The sequence below is a fragment of the Brassica napus genome, chromosome C3, assembly GCF_020379485.1.
Source record: "Brassica napus cultivar Da-Ae chromosome C3, Da-Ae, whole genome shotgun sequence".
NCBI lineage: Eukaryota > Viridiplantae > Streptophyta > Magnoliopsida > Brassicales > Brassicaceae > Brassica > Brassica napus.
In genome coordinates this window covers 5,435,690-5,455,753 of record NC_063446.1, presented here as the reverse complement: position 1 = coordinate 5,455,753, position 20,064 = coordinate 5,435,690, and the positions used below count along the sequence as shown (strand labels likewise).

General features: G+C 30.8%; 2 protein-coding genes across 5 annotated transcripts; both read left to right on the top strand.

The window, feature by feature from the left end:
* Positions 1-7,183: 7,183 nt before the first annotated feature.
* Positions 7,184-8,822, top strand: LOC106385449 (ELL-associated factor 1-like). Its single transcript, XM_013825363.3, has 2 exons — positions 7,184-8,036; positions 8,493-8,822. Exons 1-2 carry the CDS (start codon positions 7,333-7,335, stop codon positions 8,542-8,544), a joined length of 756 nt encoding a protein of 251 aa, XP_013680817.1. The 5' UTR covers positions 7,184-7,332; the 3' UTR covers positions 8,545-8,822.
* Positions 8,823-10,864: 2,042 nt separating this feature from the next.
* LOC106386966 (ethylene-responsive transcription factor ERF016-like) lies at positions 10,865-14,527 on the top strand. Of its 4 annotated transcripts, none has more exons than XM_048752138.1 (7): positions 10,865-13,003; positions 13,104-13,226; positions 13,304-13,407; positions 13,663-13,827; positions 13,966-14,058; positions 14,150-14,263; positions 14,350-14,527. In XM_048752138.1, exon 1 carries the CDS (start codon positions 11,243-11,245, stop codon positions 11,873-11,875), a length of 633 nt encoding a protein of 210 aa, XP_048608095.1. In that variant the 5' UTR covers positions 10,865-11,242; the 3' UTR covers positions 11,876-13,003; positions 13,104-13,226; positions 13,304-13,407; positions 13,663-13,827; positions 13,966-14,058; positions 14,150-14,263; positions 14,350-14,527. The 4 variants fall into 4 exon arrangements, with proteins under 4 accessions (XP_048608095.1, XP_048608094.1, XP_048608093.1 ...); XM_048752137.1 differs by having other exon boundaries at positions 13,298-13,407; positions 13,663-13,815; XM_048752136.1 differs by having other exon boundaries at positions 13,298-13,407.
* Positions 14,528-20,064: the final 5,537 nt, after the last annotated feature.

Sequence of the window (20,064 nt, the reverse complement as noted above, 5' to 3'; positions counted from 1 at the left end):
AACAATAAGTCAATAAAATATGATTAAATCAAAACAGTTGTATTTTGATTAAATCAAAACAATGGTGTTTTAGTATTTTTTTTACTAAATTCATGTGGATAAAAATGAAAATAAAGAAACAAACATAAGTCCATAAATGATCTATCTTGACGAACCATCTAGATATACAAACAAACGGTCCATAAAATTTGGGTGGATCATCTGGATAAATCATATAAACCTGTTGGATGGAGATGGCTGATGGTGAGATAAAGAGCCCCTGACCCAAAATGTATTTGTTAGCTACTAAACTGGATAGTAAAGAGAGAAGAAAAAAAAGGTTAGGAAGTGTGGAAGGAAACAGAAAGGTTTGATTGTTGTCGGGACGTGGAGAGATCTCACGTGCAGTTTCACTCTGATTGGTTCCTAATGTCGGCCCACGTGGCACCACTTGTCACGATAACCTCTGCTTTCTTACAACATCAACTTGTACGATTGCCTTTCTGACTAAGATGCGTCACATCAGGCCTCATCCCCACCATCTATTAAGGGAAACCCCGCTCTTTCGTTTTTGCTTCTGTGTATGTCTTTCAGAGCTGGAAGAGATAAGAAGTTTTTAGTGGTCATGCTATAGGTGAGAGTATTAGAAACGTATAATTTTTTATTTTTTTGAGAAAGGGCTTAGAAACATATAATTTTGTAATAACAAAAGCATACACAGGCTTTGTTTCCAAATACCACAAAGAAATTAGAAAAGATTGGCTTGAAGTTCCCAGCTAACCATACGATCACGATTGGGTTACAGACTTACAGTTGCCATACCTCTGTCATTCGCTCTCTGTTCAGAGTAGTACACATTTACATCTATATTGCAGAAAAACCAAAATTATAATTCCACATTTACAAATCTTTTTGAGCTGCAATTCATTTTATTCAACTTCAACGGGGACCCAATGTAATTACTGATATACATAATTCTAAACCAACGTATTTATACTGAAATATACAAATGAATTAATTCATTACACATTTTTTTTGAGAAAATTTAATTCATTACACTTACACGATAGATAAAATTTTACTCATGATACACATTAAACTTATAAAAGAGTAAACCTAATGTAGAGTGAGAAGAGGACTCACACCGATTACATGATAGTCTGGATTTGGACTATATATGCGTAAACATCCACACTATTGCTTGGACACGTTTTCACCATACCTCTCTTTTCTCATTAGTCTGGTGATGTCATAATCTCAATCTCTCTAAAGTACATCAGCTTTTTGTGAAATAAATAATTGTTACTACATTTTGCATTCTACATCTGCATGCATTAATAAATAAAGGAACAATTGGCTTTCTTTAGTAAAGTCAATTAAAGCTCAAACTATAGTTTGCGTGCATGTGCATGTAGCCAGCTCTAGATTTTCTCTAAGGGCATCAAATTGAAACCGATCAGATATATTTTCTTCTTAGTGTGGTTATCCCATTTTATAGTAAAGGTATTAAATTTTCCAAATATATATCAAAAGAGAGCGGTAGAACATTTGCATCATATGAGTAGATAAAAAGAAAAAACAATATCTAAATGAGCATTTCTCGATCTTCATGTAGATGCGGCCCCACCGTACTTGCAGACAAAAGCCTATAGAGTAATTTGTTTTTTGTTTGTTTATCCTTCCATTTCCCACTTTATTTTGCAGTAAATTACGGAGTGGAGTTGGAGATGCTTTTAACAGAAAACCAGTGTCACATGGATTAATCTCTTCCGTCATTTTAGACAATCACCATTCACCAACAAACAAGTTGACTCTCCTAAATATAGTATTATTTGTTTTAGCAGGTTTTGCAGAGGTTAAACTTTTTACAACTTTTTAAAGAAAACAAGCAATTTAATGAGAAGAAAATTATATATGCATTTTGCCTAAACGGGAAAGAAAAATAACACACAAAAGAGATAGAGATGTCTACCATTTTGTGATAGAGCAGAGTATTTATATCAGCCATTGCCTTTGCTTCTTTCTCCTTCTCATCACCTCTTCTCTCTCTCTCTCTCTTTTTTGTTTTCTTTCCATAGACATTTGTCTGATCTCATCATCAATCACAATCACTCGAACAAGGCCTTGAGAACAAAGAAAAAATTTAAATGACCCGAGAGAAGAAACATGGCGTAATCTAGTAATAATAACAATTCCAATTAATTTTAAAGGTCGTGAATCCACTTATGTTAAAAGGTTATTTCTTTTATAAAAAAATATCTAAAATGTTGTGTTTTTTATAAAAGTTCAATGTTAGAAGGTTGTATATTTTCTAAAAATTATCTAAAGGTTGTGACTATTCATATAAGTATCTTTTAAAAAATAAAAAGTTGTGACTATTTTTATAAGTATCTTTTCAAAATAACTACTTTTAAATTGGAAAAATGTGACTATTCAAATTGAAGGGTTTTGACTATTCAAATTGATTTTTAAAATTTATAAATAGTCTCTGCCATGCATTTGTCAAAATAAAATTTTCACTAATCGAACTAATAATAAAATGGTGGAAAAAAAGTTCTAAGCAGTTACATGGATACAAATTTTTAGAAGACATTCAAATTTTTGTTTTTTGCTTGGGATGGATTGAGAAAAATATTTACCAAAGATTTGCGTTGGAAATATTGCCAATATATCCTTTAGATTTTCAAGCAAACCGAGATCTTTAGATTAAAGCCTACAAAACTGAAGATATGATCGAAGAAAAATAAGTCGATATGAGGAAACAACATTTGGAGGGAATGATATATAAGAAATAAAAACTGGAAACTTCAATTTATAAATCTTTTCTAAAAGGTATCTTTGAATGAAGAGGTTTGATTTGAATGAATGCATTGGTTCCCGATAGGCAGAAAGACGTCCTTTGCTTCAATAAATGATGACATCATATTTTTACAATTTAAAAAAATCTTTGCATTTTGAGTGAGAAGACACATTATTTTAGAATGTAAAGATACCTTCTAATGATCAAAAACACATCTATATGCATTTTCACAATTTTTTCAATAATTGCATGTTGAAAAGACGCAAACATAATTATAAAATACATATCATTTCATAATTTGAGATAAAATTAAACCAATTTTATTATTATAATGAAAAGACACAACCTTTGCCATTTTTAAATAGGTACATTATTTCAAAGAATACATTTATTATAGAAAATATATTTTTTTCAGCTAAAAGATTTTATTAATTATTGTCAGCGCAAATATTGTTGTACAAAAAAAATGGACATGATTGGAACAAGCTCCAATCGGTCGGAGAAATAATATATTTTTTTGCTAATAAGTCAGCAGAGCCATTATTTTGACGATGAACATGCACAAATGATGTTGAGAGAAATCGAGACTTCCATGCAATGACTGAGTTGACCAAGTGTTGACAACGGGAACTGTAAGCTTCCTCTTTGATGTATTTAAGGATACTGAGGTTATCTCCTTCGAATATAACTTTCCAATAACCTAACGATGAGCATGCTTGTTTTTAGCTGCTGATTATCTTTTAATAGAAAAAACTATATCTAACAGTTAGATTTGTTTTATTTTATAACTAGTAGATAAGAGTTTGATTTCCTTTAAACAGGTGACATCATCCCCTATATATTAATTGAGAAGCATTGGAAAAATTAAAACCTTAATTTTGTATTAATTAAAAAAAACCTCGAATCCTAGGTGGTACTCTATATGCCTTCTAAATTTCATTTCAAAGAATTCTAGAGCATCTAATATAAGTATAGTTTAATCTAATGGTGTCACATTATTCCATAATTATATAACACTAGAGAACATTATATTAACCTAAAATATAGGAAGTGTGTATTCTTTCCTTAAATAAAAGCAACGGAATTACCTAATATGATTTACATATATATATCGCAATTAATGATTATGAATAATAAAGATTTGATAACAATTTTTGCATCCTTCTTCATTTTTGTTTAAATTTATATTATTAAAAAAATTAAACAAACACATTAACCATATAATAAGAAAATTAGATTTTTTCTTATATGTTATATTTTGAATTTTTTAAAAACTTTAAATTACAAAAATGAGGAAACCTTATATGTTATATATTTTTTTAAAAACGACTTTAAAATACAAAAATGAGGACATCTTATATGTTATATTTTTCTTATACGTTAGAATTTTCTTATATGTTATATTTTGAATTTTTTTAAAACGACTTTAAATTACAAAAATGTAAGTTTTCCTTAAGTATACGACTAAAAACATTAAAATGACATGTATCAATTTGATGGTTGATTTGAAAGCTTTCAAAATCATATGGAAGATAAAAGTCAAAATAATTTAACTGTGGAAACAATACTGTTCATTTTTTCAATAATATGTTCGATGGAAAAAATAAGGTTTTTATGTCGTAATTTGTTTAATGTCCACTAGAGAACATTATATTAACCTAAAATATAAGAAGTGTGTATTATTTCTTTAAATAAAAGCTACAGAATTACCTAATATGATTTACATATATGACAATTAATAATTATGAATAATAAAAATTTGATAACAATTTTTGCATCCTTCTTCATTTTTGTTGAATTTTATATTATTAAAAAAATAAACAATCACATTAACCATATAATAAAAAAATTAGATTTTTTCTTATATGTTATATTTTGAATTTTTTTAAAATGACTTTAAATTACAAAAATGAGGAAACCTTATATGTTATATTTTTTTTTAAAACGACTTTAAAATACAAAAATGAGGACACCTTATATGTTATATTTTTCTTATATGTTAGATTTTTTCTTATATGTTATATTTTGAATTTTTTAAAACGACTTTAAATTACAAAAATGTAAGTTTTCCTTAAGTATACGACTGAAAACATTAAAATGACATGTATCAGTTCAATGGTTGATTTGAAAGCTTTCAAAACCATATGTAAGATAAAAGTCAAAATAATTTAACTATGAAAACAATACTGTTCATTTTTTCAAAAATGTGTTCGAGGGAAAAATAAGGTTTTTATGTCCTAATTTGTTTAATGTCCAATAGAGAACATTATGTTAAGCTAAAATATAAGAAGTGTGCATTCTTTCCCTAAATAAAAGCTACGAAATTACCTAATATGATTTATATATATATGACAATTAATGATTATGAATAATAAAGATTTGATAACAATTTTTGCATCCTTCTTCATTTTGTTTAATTTTATATTATTAAAAAAACAATCACATTAACCGTATAATAAAAAAATTAGATTTTTTCTTATATGTTATATTTTGAATTTTTCTAAATGACTTTAAATTACAAAAATGAGGAAACCTTATATGTTATATTTTAAAAAAAAAAAAAATTAAAATACAAAAATGAGGACACCTTATATGTTATATTTTTCTTATATGTTAGATTTTTTCTTTTATGTTATATTTTGAATTTTTTAAAACGACTTTAAATTAAAAAAATGCAAGTTTTCCTTAAGTATATGATTTAAAATATTAAAATGACATGTATCAATTCGATAGTTGATTTGAAAGCTTTCAAAACCATATGGAAGATAAAAGTCAAAATAATTCAACTGTGAAAACAATACCGTTCACTTTTTTCAAGAATGTGTTCGATGAAAAAAATAAGATTTTTATGTCATAATTTTTTTAATGTCCAATCCGATCAACCCATGATGTATTAATTATAGTTTTGTTCCATTATTTTTAATAAAAATCGATCTGATCCATCAAAAAAAAAATATAATAACAACAAAAGTTATTTTATATATATAAATAAAATGATCAAATATATTAAAGAAACTATCAATATATATATAAATAAATTCACCTAGCGCAAGAGGTAGCTCTTATCCTAGTTCTGTATTAAACCAAAGGACGTCTTTTGCCTTTTCTCGAATCAATGCATTCGTTCAAATCAAAAAGGTCCGAACCTCTTCATTCGAAGACACCTCTTGAAATGATTTATATATTGAAGATTCTAATTTTTGCATCTGATATTTTATTCCTTCCAAATGATTTACTTTATGTAGATGATTTTTTATCAATCAAATTTCCAGATTTGTTGATTCTAATCTAATGGTTGTGGTTTGTTCTTGATATTTGGAATCCCTCTTCTCACCACCGTATGTTGCACTTCTTCATCGCTCATACCCCAAAAAACATGACACAACAATTAAACTTGTGACCCTGCTGCTGAATCCTTTCCAAGCAGAACCAAATTTTTTTTTTGAAGAACTCACTTCTGATCCATCTTACCGATGTCGTAGGCATATCACTACTTCACTATATAAACTCTGGCGATAAATAATTTCATTTAATTGTTGGAGGAGATGTTTTATCAAATAAAAATATCGCGTCTTTCATTCTTAAATCCTTAAACTGTTAGTAACTCTCTGAATTGTAACGTTTATATATCCTCAATTCATGTTTTCTCGCCGACGTCTTTCATATACTGTCTGTCTTTTGCCTTTAGATGTAACCATGCTCTAACTTGGCAAACCCATATTCATGTCTTCTTAAAGTCATGTATTTCCATTGTATAAGACATATTTTTTTTTCTAAAGTTGTTAACATATGATATAAGAGTCTTTCAATAATTAGGGTGTTTTTTGTAATAATGTATCTCTTCAAAATATATTGTAAAGTTGCAGTGTATTTTTCATGTAACAATTGAATAGTTTATGAGTATTTTTTTTTTATATAATTCTCAATTTTATCTCTACTAAATCAAATTCTGTTTTTATTTTACATGCAAAATATGCAATTTTTATTCAAGGATTTTTCTGTTGAAGAGATGCTTCCTTTAAGAATACTAAAGATGTTGTAAAAATGCATCCTTTCAAAAAGTTAATATTTTAAGTTTAAATTATATTTCAGATAAAAATAATCTGTTTATATGGGTTTATCTTTTATTTTTTATTAAATAAATTGAAAGATGATGGAGTTTTGTTTGAGCAATCATAATTTTTTGTTCACACCGTTTGGAAATGTTACAAATCAAAATTAATATATATTAATTATGAAATTTTAATATAAAACATCTTGGAAATAAATAATTTAAAGACTGAAAACATGATTGAATATATTTTTAGGACAAAATAGGTTGAATAATATTGATACATTTACAAATTTTCTACTGCAAAATGTAAAAATTTATTTTTATAAAATGAGTTTTCGTGCGACATCGCAGGGGTTTTTTGACAAGTAATAATAATATGTTCTCAGTGAAATCATAACTATTTTGTAATGGTCAGTTCACATAAGCCATAACCACGCGTCTCTGCTACTTTACATTACATCCAATCTCTCGTGAAACAACAACTGCTTCTTCCACCACTATGACTACGACCACCACAACCGCGGATAACAACGGCGGCAAAACGCAAACGCACAAGAAACAAGTGAGAAGACGACTCCATACGAGCCGTCCTTACCAAGAGCGTCTCCTTAACATGGCCGAAGCTCGTCGAGAAATCGTCACCGCCTTAAAACAACACCGCGCTTCCATGAGGCAAGCCGCCAAGATTCCACCGCCTCCACCGCCGCATATTCCTTTTTCTGCGCCGCCGCCTCCACCTCCTCGTCCGGATCCATTTTCTTGGTCGAGTTCACATCTCAACTTCCTCCTCCCCAATAAACCACTAGGGCTGAACCTCAACTTACACGACTTCAACGATTTCATCCAAACCTCTTCGACATCATCATCATCGTCGTCAAATTCTCCTTCATCATCCTCAGTAATGTTTCCGACGACGTATCCTCAATTCTACTCCTCCCCTTCCCCTCCCCTTCCCACCTTCGCCGCTACAACAGAATCGGTTCATCACCAACCGCCAAAGCAGCTGATGGAATCGGAGAACGTGGTGACGTCAGCTTGGTGGTCAGAGCTCATGATGAAGTCGGTGGAAGATGACGTGTTCCCGAAGTTAAGTGACGTGATGGAGTTTCCTTCGTGGTTAAATACAACAGATGAAGAAGAATTGTTTCATCCTCACAATCTCACCCATTATTACTCATCCCCTCACAATCCTCCATTGTCCTGGTAAATTAATTTTATTTTTCTTTTTCTTTTTGACAAATTAATTTTATTTTTCTTTAAAGCTTTGATTAATTAGATCTAAACATTTCGGTATTTAAATCTTGTTAGAAAAATATTTCTGATGTATAATTAAATGGGGACTAATTGATCAAAATTAATATGGAAGAAGAGTGACTGAAATTCCTGGAATTAGAAGGGTCCACATCGGTTTATTACATGATCTGAAGCTGTCCTTTTTGTTTTTTTGGTCCAATTGTAAAACACTCTTGACGTCATCCCACAATAATATTGTTGTGTTATCATTACTTTGTATTATTTGACTTTGGTTTTGCTAGCCAACTTGTTTTCTTTAGTGTTCTTCTTCTTCATTGCTATAGTTTGTTGTTATTCTTATAGATTTTTGTGGTTACCAGTGGTTATCTAGTCTAACATTTGAATGGATATGATATTATATTACAGTATGGAGTTTGGAGAGATTGAGAGCATGGATGGAGACGACTGGCTTGCTTGAAACCACAAAGAGTGATTCATGTCTCTTTTTTTCAGACATGGTAAATCAACTCTTTGGTTCTTTGGTTCTTTACTTCTCTACTTCTTTTCTTATTTATTTGTGTTCCTTTCTGATTTTTCTTTTCGTTCGGAGACATAAGAAAGACATTTTGAATCTTTAAGAATAACAGCAAGCTTGGGGATAAAAATGTTCTGTTTGGCAAAAGTCACATGCATGAAGCTTGCGAATCTATAAATGTCACGTTTAAGCAAATAGTTCCATATCAGATTCTTGCTCTCAACAAATGATTTCTAGCCTTTTGTCAAAATTTTGCACTTCTCTTCATATTCATCATTCACTTCATCACTGTCCATCTCATCATCATCATCTGACATCATATCATCGTCATTTTTCTCAAATCCAACTCTCAAACCCTCATCTCCTGAACGTCTCACAATAACTCGGAATATCTCTCTTCCTTCCTCTGTAGCCTGTAAACCTCAGCAACTTCTCTTTCCAAAGTATCAAAGGACACTTCTCAATCAGCTCCTGCCGTTCGTAAGCTTCTGTAAAGAACACACTGAATCTCTTCCCTCTCTCAGAAACATAGAAAATACCACAAACTCCCTCCTGAAATGGGTCAGATGATCCGTCGTCACCAATCTCTTCTCGAGTGTAAAACTAAGCAGCTCGTACATAACAGCGACTGCCCTCTTTTCGAACTCCTTTGACCCAACTGCTTTGACCCAGCTTCGAGTCCACGTGCATCCGCATAAGGAGCCAAGTAAGTTCGTTTCTGAAAAGGGCGTTTGTATGTTCTCTTCGTCTTGTTGTTTGTATAAGGGCTCAAGAAAGCCCATTTAGTTCTCAGTGGGCTTCTTCCATCTGTCTTGAAAATATCATTCGTTGACATCAAGTCGAAATTATATTTTGGATCCGTCGACTCTGAAATGATTGCGACTTTGAGTTGTTTGTCTTCATGTCTTCAATTCGAGTCATGTCATGTGCGAGAGATATAATTTAAGAAACAATAAAATGAAACATCATGCTGGATCGTCAATAATTAGTTTATGTGGAAAAAAATTTGTTGATAAAGACAAATCCTAATTTCTCAAGAAGACGTAAGAACTCAAGAATGATATTAGTATAAACTATAAACATAACGTAGTATAAATTTTTAAATGTCGCATTTAATCTTATAGAATGAAAAAAACGAGTATTTCATTTTTTTACTTTAGAAACCTGGCATCCCTACCTAAATTTGTTTTCTGGACGAATATACACTAATGTTCAGCCAAATAGACTTATTTTTATATCAATAAATATTGTTATGTATATATACACATCCGCATGAACTAGTACACTTTGAAAAAGAATACTCCTTGCTTGAACATTTTTGGCCAAAAAACGGAATAGAACCCATTTTCTGAATGTCTAATACTTTAACGGTCTATATATATAATACTAGTATCTCTGATCTTGATTGCCCAACACTGAAAGTAATGGGAACCTGCTAATCTTAACTATCAATTAACATTAAAAATAATAGTTGATATTTTTTTATTGTTCTCAAGATAAAAGTTGATATACTGTGTAGATTTAGCGCAGAAAAGGGGAAGAACCGAAATTCCTCCACAAGTGTAGCTTTAACACAAGACATGTCACTCTATTAAAAAAATGAATTAAAGGATTTATATATGGCAAAAAGGACTCGAACTGGACCAACCTATTTTTTGCTTTGCGTATGCAAGGGGATACATTTAAAACAAGGTTACCGATTATACCTAACAGGGTATATAACACCATTTCAAAACCAATTAAACTACAGTTACAGTGGTTTACGCTCTCTTTCAGATTATTTTTAATTATTCATCTAAGTCAAGTCGATTTAAATATTGTCACTGCTTGCAAATTTTCAATTTAAAATCAATTGATAATTTACATGAATCACTCTTTTCGATACAAAGTTTCAACCAACCGAAAACAAAAACCTAAGCAAGTGAAAAAGAAAAACCTAGGCACTGCCTCCCTCGAGATCACATGTTTCAGAAATCTCAGCATGGTATTGTGACATTAACACAATTAATGTAGCCCATATTTAAGAAAGTTATTTTCTATTGTAAGTGTTTTTTTTTCTTCTCCAATTCTATTTTCTCAAGCTTTACAAATTCCATAGAAAATAAAACTGAAAACTAACATCCTGAAGCAAAAGTCAAAACCAAAATACAAACTTCAAAAGAAAATTAAGTTTCAAAAAAAAGAAAAAATCAAAACTAAAACCAAAATGTAATTTTTTTTTATAAATTCAATAATACTAGCATCTACTCATAGTCTAGTTTAACATGCTAAAATCATACCTATAGAGGACTAAAGCCCTAATTTTATTGGTTGGTGAAAAAAAGTTAGCACATGCTTGTGAAATGAGGACTTACGGCACGTGGGGTAAATAATAAACATGAATGCCTCTTCGTCAGTCATCACCGCGTTACCACGTATTCATCTTCCTCAACGCGCAGACAACCTAAGACCTTCTTCTTCAAATTCTCATACTCTACTTATAACACACAAATATAAATACAATAACAAGTCGCAATTCTCACTATAACTGTCAACTCGAAAAAAAAAAACACCTGGATTAGTACACAAAAACCATAATAACCAAAAATATATACACAAACACACTCATCTAACCCTGTCCATTTTATTTGTATAAAGAGATATGGATGCATCACCCAAGTACACAGGTGTCCGAAAGAGGAAGTGGGGAAAATGGGTGGCTGAGATTCGTCTCCCAAACAGCCGTGAAAGGATCTGGCTCGGCTCCTTCGACTCCGCTGAGAAAGCGGCACGTGCTTTCGACGCCGCTCTTTACTGTCTCCGCGGCTCCGGAGCGCGTTTCAACTTTCCGGATAATCCGCCGGAGATACCCGGTGGACGTTCCCTGACGCCGCAGGAGATTCAGGTGGCAGCTAACCGTTTCGCCAGCGAGGAACTGTTACCACCACCACCACGACAACAAGGATCACCGTCGCCAAGTGGCGATAAGTCGGACGAAAGAGGAGGAATTTTGGCACGTGGGGAAACTAATGTTGGTGGGCCAACGTTAGGAGAAGTTGGTGAATATAATAATTACAACAACGAGAATAATAGCAATGGTAATGATACGACAACGTATTGGCCGTTTCTATGGGAAGAGAATCTTCTGGTTTCTAGTATGTCGGAAGAGTTGGGTACCTTCTACATGGAGGATTCGTTACAGCAACAAGAACCTGAGCTCTCATCTGATTTTTACTACGATGGAGCTTATGTTGTTGAAGATGATTTCTCTCATTACAATATTTGGAATTTCTGAGATCCATATTTTTAGTAGTGATCTTGGACCGAATATTCCATCATTACTGAAGGTGAATCATTAAGCTACTAGCCTCTTATTAGCTTCGTATATTAGATTAGTAGCTAGAATTCATCTTCTTAATCTTTTTATTTCATTTATTAAATTTCTATACAAATATATTTCATATGTTTTTTGTGCTTTCTTTTACTTGCACATTGCTTTCACTGTACTTTTTACTGCATTTTGTTTGTTAACAAGCCAATATTGACCCCTATTGTTTGGTCATGGATGTTTTCAAAGTTTACACGTAAGGTTACATATGTGTATTTTTCTACAAGTGCTCAGGTTTTGTTTGGGATTATTTAATGTTCTATAACTTTTCTTATAAAATTTTATGTAAGTTGTTTTGGTCTATTAGCATAGGAGCTCCAGCTGGAGTGTCCATCTCTAGGTTTGAGCCTGCGGAATTTATATGTGGGCTGCAGCATCTGAGACTGAAGACCGTTATACGGTGAGCCACATGGTGACGTTCTGGTAGCGTCTATGCTCACTTCGGTCTCTAGTCTGGATTACCTCGGTGGGACCAGGATACTCGGTTAGCAAAAAAAAAATTTATGTAATATATAACAAGAATTTTAATATAACTATTATGCAATCACTTAAAGAGAACCTCCACACAGGCTGAAAGAAATACAAAAGACATCACATACCCCAAACGGAACGTCTAAAGAATTCAATGGCATTAATATGTGTTTCTTATTACCGCCCTCTCCTTCACCATAATTGAAACATTCATATTTAACTAAAAACTTAAGATCTTCTGTTTGATTCTCTCACATGCCTCCACGTCTTCGTCCACATAGGAAAGTCACGCGTTCTGGAGCCGCCACGTGTCCCCCTCCTGAAAAACTCACCGTTTTCGTACGAGTTTTTTTTTTTGTTTTTGGCAAATTTGGGCTTCGGTCCGTTCGTCGCTTCCTGCGAATAACATCATAAAGCATCACCCCCCTAAACCTAATTATCGCCTTCGTTCATCCGAGTCTGATCTCGGCGGCGAGAATAACGATCCATCGTTCTCCTTCTCCCTGTAACAGAACTAGACTTTAATGGCATCAATGCGTCCGTCGAGATCTCCGTTATAAATAGGTTAGTATTCACCCTTCTGGAGATCTTGCTCTTTTCATCTCTCTGTTGCTTATCCTTTATTCTTGATCTTCTACTCATCTCTCTAAATGGCCATCTCTAGGTTTTTTTTTTCTGATTTGAAGACTAGGAAGTGTTCAAACGTTAAGCGGGATGGATATTGCGGCTTCATCTAATCTCTTTGCAATCTAATCGCGTCTTCACACAGCTTCTTCCCCGTTTATCTGTAACATCCTCATCCTCAACATTATTAATACTATCCTCTTTCTTTTCGTGACAATAGTGTTTCTTTTTTAGCCGCAGCAAACAGGAATTGAGTTTTTATCCTCGCCAAATCATGCCCAGACAATCAGAGCTTCGGTTCGAACGATTCCAATTTTCACTGGAGACAAACCAACGAAACCCAGGTGCAAAGTCTGGGTCTTTTTCTATTTATCAATATTAAATTCATTATATTTTGTGAAAGTCAATATCTTTTTCTTGGCTTCCATTGATGCTAAGAACATTAGTGTATGTATTTAAATGTTACTGGTCACTGTAAGTTTGGGAGCTGAGCTAGCTGTAGTTTAAAATCTACACTTGTGTATGCACGTGCTTTACATTACCTTTTGGTAAGAAAAATCTCAGAGTCTTCTTAGTTGGGTTGTGTTCTTGGTCTGCAGGGCATCAGCAATCGATGTCAAGGAGACAGTGAATGATGACATGTGTGTGCTTATCTCCAGCTTTAATTACCAATGCCTACACTTTGGTCTCTGTACAAAACGCAGATGCTTTAGACTAGAAACCATGAGTTTGCCGTAACTGCCAGGGCATTGGTACTGTTCTTTGTGAGTTACATTTTCTTGATTACCCTGCGTAAGCTGACATCTTTCTATGTTCAAAGTCGTAACTATTCTCTGTTTCCGTTTGATATGCTTAAGCTTCAAGAGCTTAGCATTGATGCCCTTATGTGTTTATATGATTAGGTGATATGTGCGGGGGTACAAGAAAATGGAAAGCTCCCAACCAAAAACGAGCCAAAGATAGGTTTGAGTTTACAGAATGTCCGAACTGTTAAGGTTTGTCTCTCCCTCTTTCCCAACATTTATTTGTAATGTAGTTTGGTTTCGGTAACCCATGTTTTATTTGGTGGCTCCTGTTTGCAAACAGGTGGAGGGTTTTCCCAGTCTGTTTAGGTACATGTTTACCAAACAACAAAGGACTCCTTAGAAGGTGGTGCTCGTACAATGTACAATGGTTGTCTTCTTCCCAATTCTTGAGCAGGTATATAGTACATGTCCTCATTTTTTCTCCACATAAAGATAGTTGGTCTGTTTTGACTGGGAAAAATGTGTTACTTTTTCTCTCAGCACAATGGCAATAGTTATGATTATAGAAGAGGAAGAAAAGTAATACATTGTCGACGCATGTGAAGCTATAGGAGAATGGGATGCTAGAACATGTTTTTGTAATGCTGCTAGAAATGTGTTGTTAATTCTTTACAAACCTAAGAGTTTTCTTCTTCCTTAGACAGTCTTGACGACTCAATTTCACATTCCCTACATCGATGACAACGATACAAACTTCAGTCCTCAGACATGAACCAGTCCCTGAGAAGAACCTCTTCCCTATGCATTTGAAAGAAAAAAATGCAACACCCCATCAGCCTTATATGTTGGATTGAGATATGACCGAAATTGATAGTGATCCGATATACTTATTTAAACTAAAATAACTTGACGCCTGATCCTTATAAGGGAAGGAAAAGACAAAAAAAAAATAATAATAATAAGGAGGACAAGAGAAAAGAAGGGAATGAGGAGGAGAAAAAAACTAGACGACTGAAGGAGAGGAAGATGATGATAATAATGGCAGCGTTGATTTCTTTAGAAAGAGGAAGTTATAAATAATAATTTTTAGTCAAAAAAAGTTATAAAAAATTATGTATTGTCTTCACCAGAAAATAGGTACGTAGGCACACGTCTACACACAACACACACGGTAAAACACACAGAGATGGTTTAAAAGTTAACTAATTCATTAAATAACTAATCGGTTAAGCAAATCAGGTCATTACAATTTTCTAAAAAAAGAGAATGTTTCTGTTCAAAAGTTATTTCATTCATTAACAAAACTAATTGGTTAAGTAAATCAGGTTAGGTAAATTTTGGTGTTATATAATTAAAAAAAATTAAAGAATTTTTTACCTCAACATTCAAATTTTTTTATAATGATGAATCACATTATTTTATTATTTATTTCATATTCATATTTCATATTTTAAATTTAAATTTGCCTATTAACAATTTCCAGTTGATTATTTTAAAACAGCATTTTCATCAAAAATCCTAACAATTAATAAATCTAATTTATTTTTATAATATTGCAAATGAGAATTTATTTTTTTAAGTAAATATAAATTCACTAACATTGTTAACTTCGTTTTCGTATATAATATTTACATATAAGATACTGTATAACGCAGAGAAATGATTTTGTATAATAAAATTAATGTAAGGATTATATATTATAAGTTAGTCAGTTATATATATAAATATTTTTTTTTGGTCAAGTTAGTCAGTTATATTTGTTTCAAAACTTCGAATTAATTATATTGATATCATGGTTATTTTAGTTATAAGATAGCTCTGACATCTCTCCAGAACTGTTGGATTTTTTTACTTTCGAACCCATAAGAACTATAAGTACTATATTCAGTTTAGCGTAGTTTTTTTTAAATTGGTTTTATATTTTTACACTTTCACACCATATGTTACATTTCAAAGAATAAATTCTCCTTGCCTACGTGTGTTGTCCTTATGCTTCAAATTAATAGCTATAACTTAATCTCCTTTAAAACAGAAATGAACAATTTTCTTAAAAACAAAAGACATACCAAACCGTAATGCACACTTTAGTTCCAACCCAATATATTTCAAATAAGTTTGTAGGTGTTCAGTATGCACCTTATACTCTAACATGCAAATCAAATATACGCATCCACACATTTAAGAGCCCAAATTAGAGAAACCCACAATTAACCAACAAATTATAGATTAATAATTATAAATAAATACAATAAGAAAATCCACATACGCCTCAAACATAATTTCTACAAACCCTAATATTATTTGAGACCATAAACATCAAAATACACTATTTTTGCAAAACAAACATAAAATACAAACAACGAAAGTATATAATTATATAGTTACATAGATCACATGTAAACCAAATTCCGCGCGTAGCGCGGACCGACCCTAGTATATATATATTCGTCAGTTCGTCAACATTAGAAGTGTTTGTAACAGTTTCAGAACAAAATGAGCGAATGTTTACTGTAATCCAAGATAAATATTTAATGAGACTATCAATATATCGAGCTAAAGAGGATTAATGATGTTCGGTTCTACCAAAGTTATCCCAGTGACCATGCCTCAGATGAATAGTGGAAGTTTAAGTTGATGTTGTTCACTAGAATTGAAAAGCAAATACATCATCTTGGTATGAGGGCAATTAAACCGAACACATATCTTTTAACAAACAGCTCAGTTAGATCATGTGAATTGTATTTTTTGTAGTTCACAAAATTATAAAAAGCTCATAAACTCTCCCAAACCTTAGTTTATCAACCCTATAATTCTATACAACACTGACATTTTCGGAAACAAACTGTTAAGTTTTGACGACCACATGACCAGAAAACATTAACAATTAACTTCAAAAACCAATACACCGACGATCTACGTTTCTTCTCTATGATCTGATTTGACCTTTTTATAATGTATTGTGATGAATCAGGGATCCTCTTGGCCAAGAGCTTATCCGCAAGATGCTTTGAAGGTGAAGTTTGGTTAAAGCCATATAGGCAACCAAAAGGATGTAACTTGCCTCTACTACTATAGGTACTTAAATGTCAATGAGGAATAGGAAATGGATTATGGATGACATAAACTGCCCACATGGAACAAATGGAATTAAGGAGTTAGGCAACGCCACGTGATAGGACGGACAACACGGTGGGGGCAACAACAATGAGTGGGGTTAATTTGTTCGGACACGTTGCATTGAAATATAAATTGAAAAGGGAAAAGTAAACAAGAGTGAGTCTATAGATGAGTGCTAAAGGAGGACCCATGAGAATGATCTTGATGAGATGAGAGTTTATGTTGATACGCGGTTTTGATTGAATTTTGAATGCTTTACGCAACCCACCCCAACTAGTCTTCTTTCTTTTGTTTTGCCAAAGTATTCTTGTTTTTCATCCTCGTATATACATTTAAATCAAACTATCGTATATAAACGAATTCTCGTATATACATTTAAATCAAACTATCGTATATAAACGAATGAGGCAACATTTTATGATCATACGGAGTTACGGACAGTGGTTCAATCCGTAAAGGCGACACAAGATAAGATGCAAATCATATACGAAAACCGTAAAGTTGATGTCAAACAGAAAATGGCTTTCATTTCAGTTCTACGTTTATGTTCTACAAATGTAACAGATCCGTCAGTCTAATAAACATGAACTAGGTGTCTACCCGCAATTTTGCGGGTAGTTATATTATATAAAGAATTATATATTATCTTTACATTGTTATAATTTTTGAATAATAATTAAAAATTAAAAATTTTAATTTTAAAATATTTGGATAATAAAAAAATTTAGTATATATTTTTAGAAGATAAGTGAAATTTAAAATAGTTCAAAAACATAAACCTTAGTCATTAAAAATCTTTCTCTTACAAAAAAATTTTATAATTAATTCAGACAATTGCTTGTAGAATTACTTTATATTTTAGTTTAACACATGAAAAACCGAAAATACTTTAGCTCTCAAGAGAACAAAAAAAAAGATAGTGTGTTTTTTGTTTAACTCCAATATGACAATACAATGATCGGATGTTTTTATCATGAAAGATATTTCGTAAACGGTTTTGTGTGGGATTTAAAACATAAAAAATATTATAATTCCTTACCTACAAATATAATTCGTTTATATAATAATATATAACCATTACATTTATTTCTATAAAAATGCTAAAGTATTTTATTTAATTATATATAACTAATTGATAAAAATAAAAAAAAATTGATAAAGCATATATATTCTTTCTCTAATTCTACAATTAGCTAACATAAATCATTATTTATAATATCATGTAGAGTTACACTTTATTTTTAGATCTGATTAAAATAATAACTAAGAAATGTTAACAACCAATCAAATTATAACTATTTTCTTAAAACTTAACCTATTAAACATAAAAACATGTATTAGGAAAATGGTAGTTTAAGCAATTTTTCTCATAATTTGTTCCAAATCACACTTTTTCATTCAGTTTTTTAATTTAGCGTTTAACATAAAACCCAAATGTGTTAAGTAAACAAATTCTTCCTTAAATTATCTTTGATCATCACACAATTTTATCAAACACTAACTCATCCAAACAAATGTTTTTAATTAAAACTAAACATAGTTTATATATCTTTTAAAATTAGTGTTTTAATTTAGTTTAAATTAAATTAAAACATACCTATATTAATTAAAACTGATTAACTAATAAGAAAAAATAATTCAATTTTTAAATAACCAAATGTCATTATTTTAGGCATATATACTTAATATTAATGTGAGATCCAATATTATATGAAATAAAATCTTTTTATTTGCATAAATTTTGTTAAAATTCTATTATCGTACATTTTAAAAGTTTATTATAGCGTAAAAAATACATCTCATTAATTTTTAAATAATTTTTTCTTACTTTCAATTTAAATTATATTTTCCGTTTTGACTTTAACAATTGTACATATGGTCATTTTTATTGAAACTTCCTGACTAAATTTATCTTAACATTTTTAAAACACATAAAACTAATTAGTTCACATTTATAGTAACACAAAGAAGTACATGTACCTCGACAAACAAATAAAAATTAAATACATTAGGATATAAAAATACCAAGAACACAACAAACATATTTTATTATTCTTTCCTCATGTTCTTTTATTTATGTCTCTTTTTTTTCCTATTAAAAATAAGCATGCTAATTTTACTATAATCCAACCTATATGAATTATATTAATAGATTATTAACTCTAGAAAAATCCTGTGAAAAATACATTGATTAATATAATTAAATGACTTACCATATAATAAATTAAATGAATTACCAAATAATATAATTTTAAATGACTTACCATATAATAATGTTACTTCATCTGTTTATATTAATAGATGAATTAAATAAAAAATTTCTTGATTTTTTTTGTCAGCAACTTTTTCTTGATTAATATACGTTTAAATAATTTACCATATAATTTTTTTATGTTTTAAAATATAAAAATATTTTAATAATTTCTAAAACTGATAACGCATATATGATATCACATTATCATTGGAAAATGATTGGAATTTTTCAAAATTGTATATTTGACTGTTGTGCATTCAAATGACACTTTTTATACTATATATATATATATATAGTGAATGAGTAAATTTAAATAATATTATTAAGTTTAGACTAATTAGTTTTCTAAAATCTATGATTTATTTTTTTCACTACTAATATAAACATAATAAAAACTGTTTTTATAATTGTTTCTATAGTATAATATGTATCTATATGTATTTTATTAATTTATATAATGTAATCTAGATATTTAATTATTTCTAAACACAAATGAGATAAACGAGTTATTCTAAGGTTCACCCCCTAGGGCGAACTTTTAGGATCACCAACCAATAAAATTTCATTATTTCAACTTCGATATTTTTTAAGAAAGGAAACAAAATATTATCAAAGTATATTATGTTTTTAAAATAAAAAGGTAAAAAACAATTAAAAAAACAGTAGTTACAGAAAAAAGAATTAACAAAAAAAAATTTAACGTCGTTAGCAAAACTGTAAACCCTAAATCAAAATCCCTAAACCCTAAACCCTTGGGTAAACCCTAAACCTTTGGATAAATCATAAACTCTAATCAAAAACCCTAAACCCTAAACCCTAAATCCTAAACCCTAAACCCTAAACCCTTGAGTGTTTTTGATTTAGAGTTTATGATTTATCCAAGG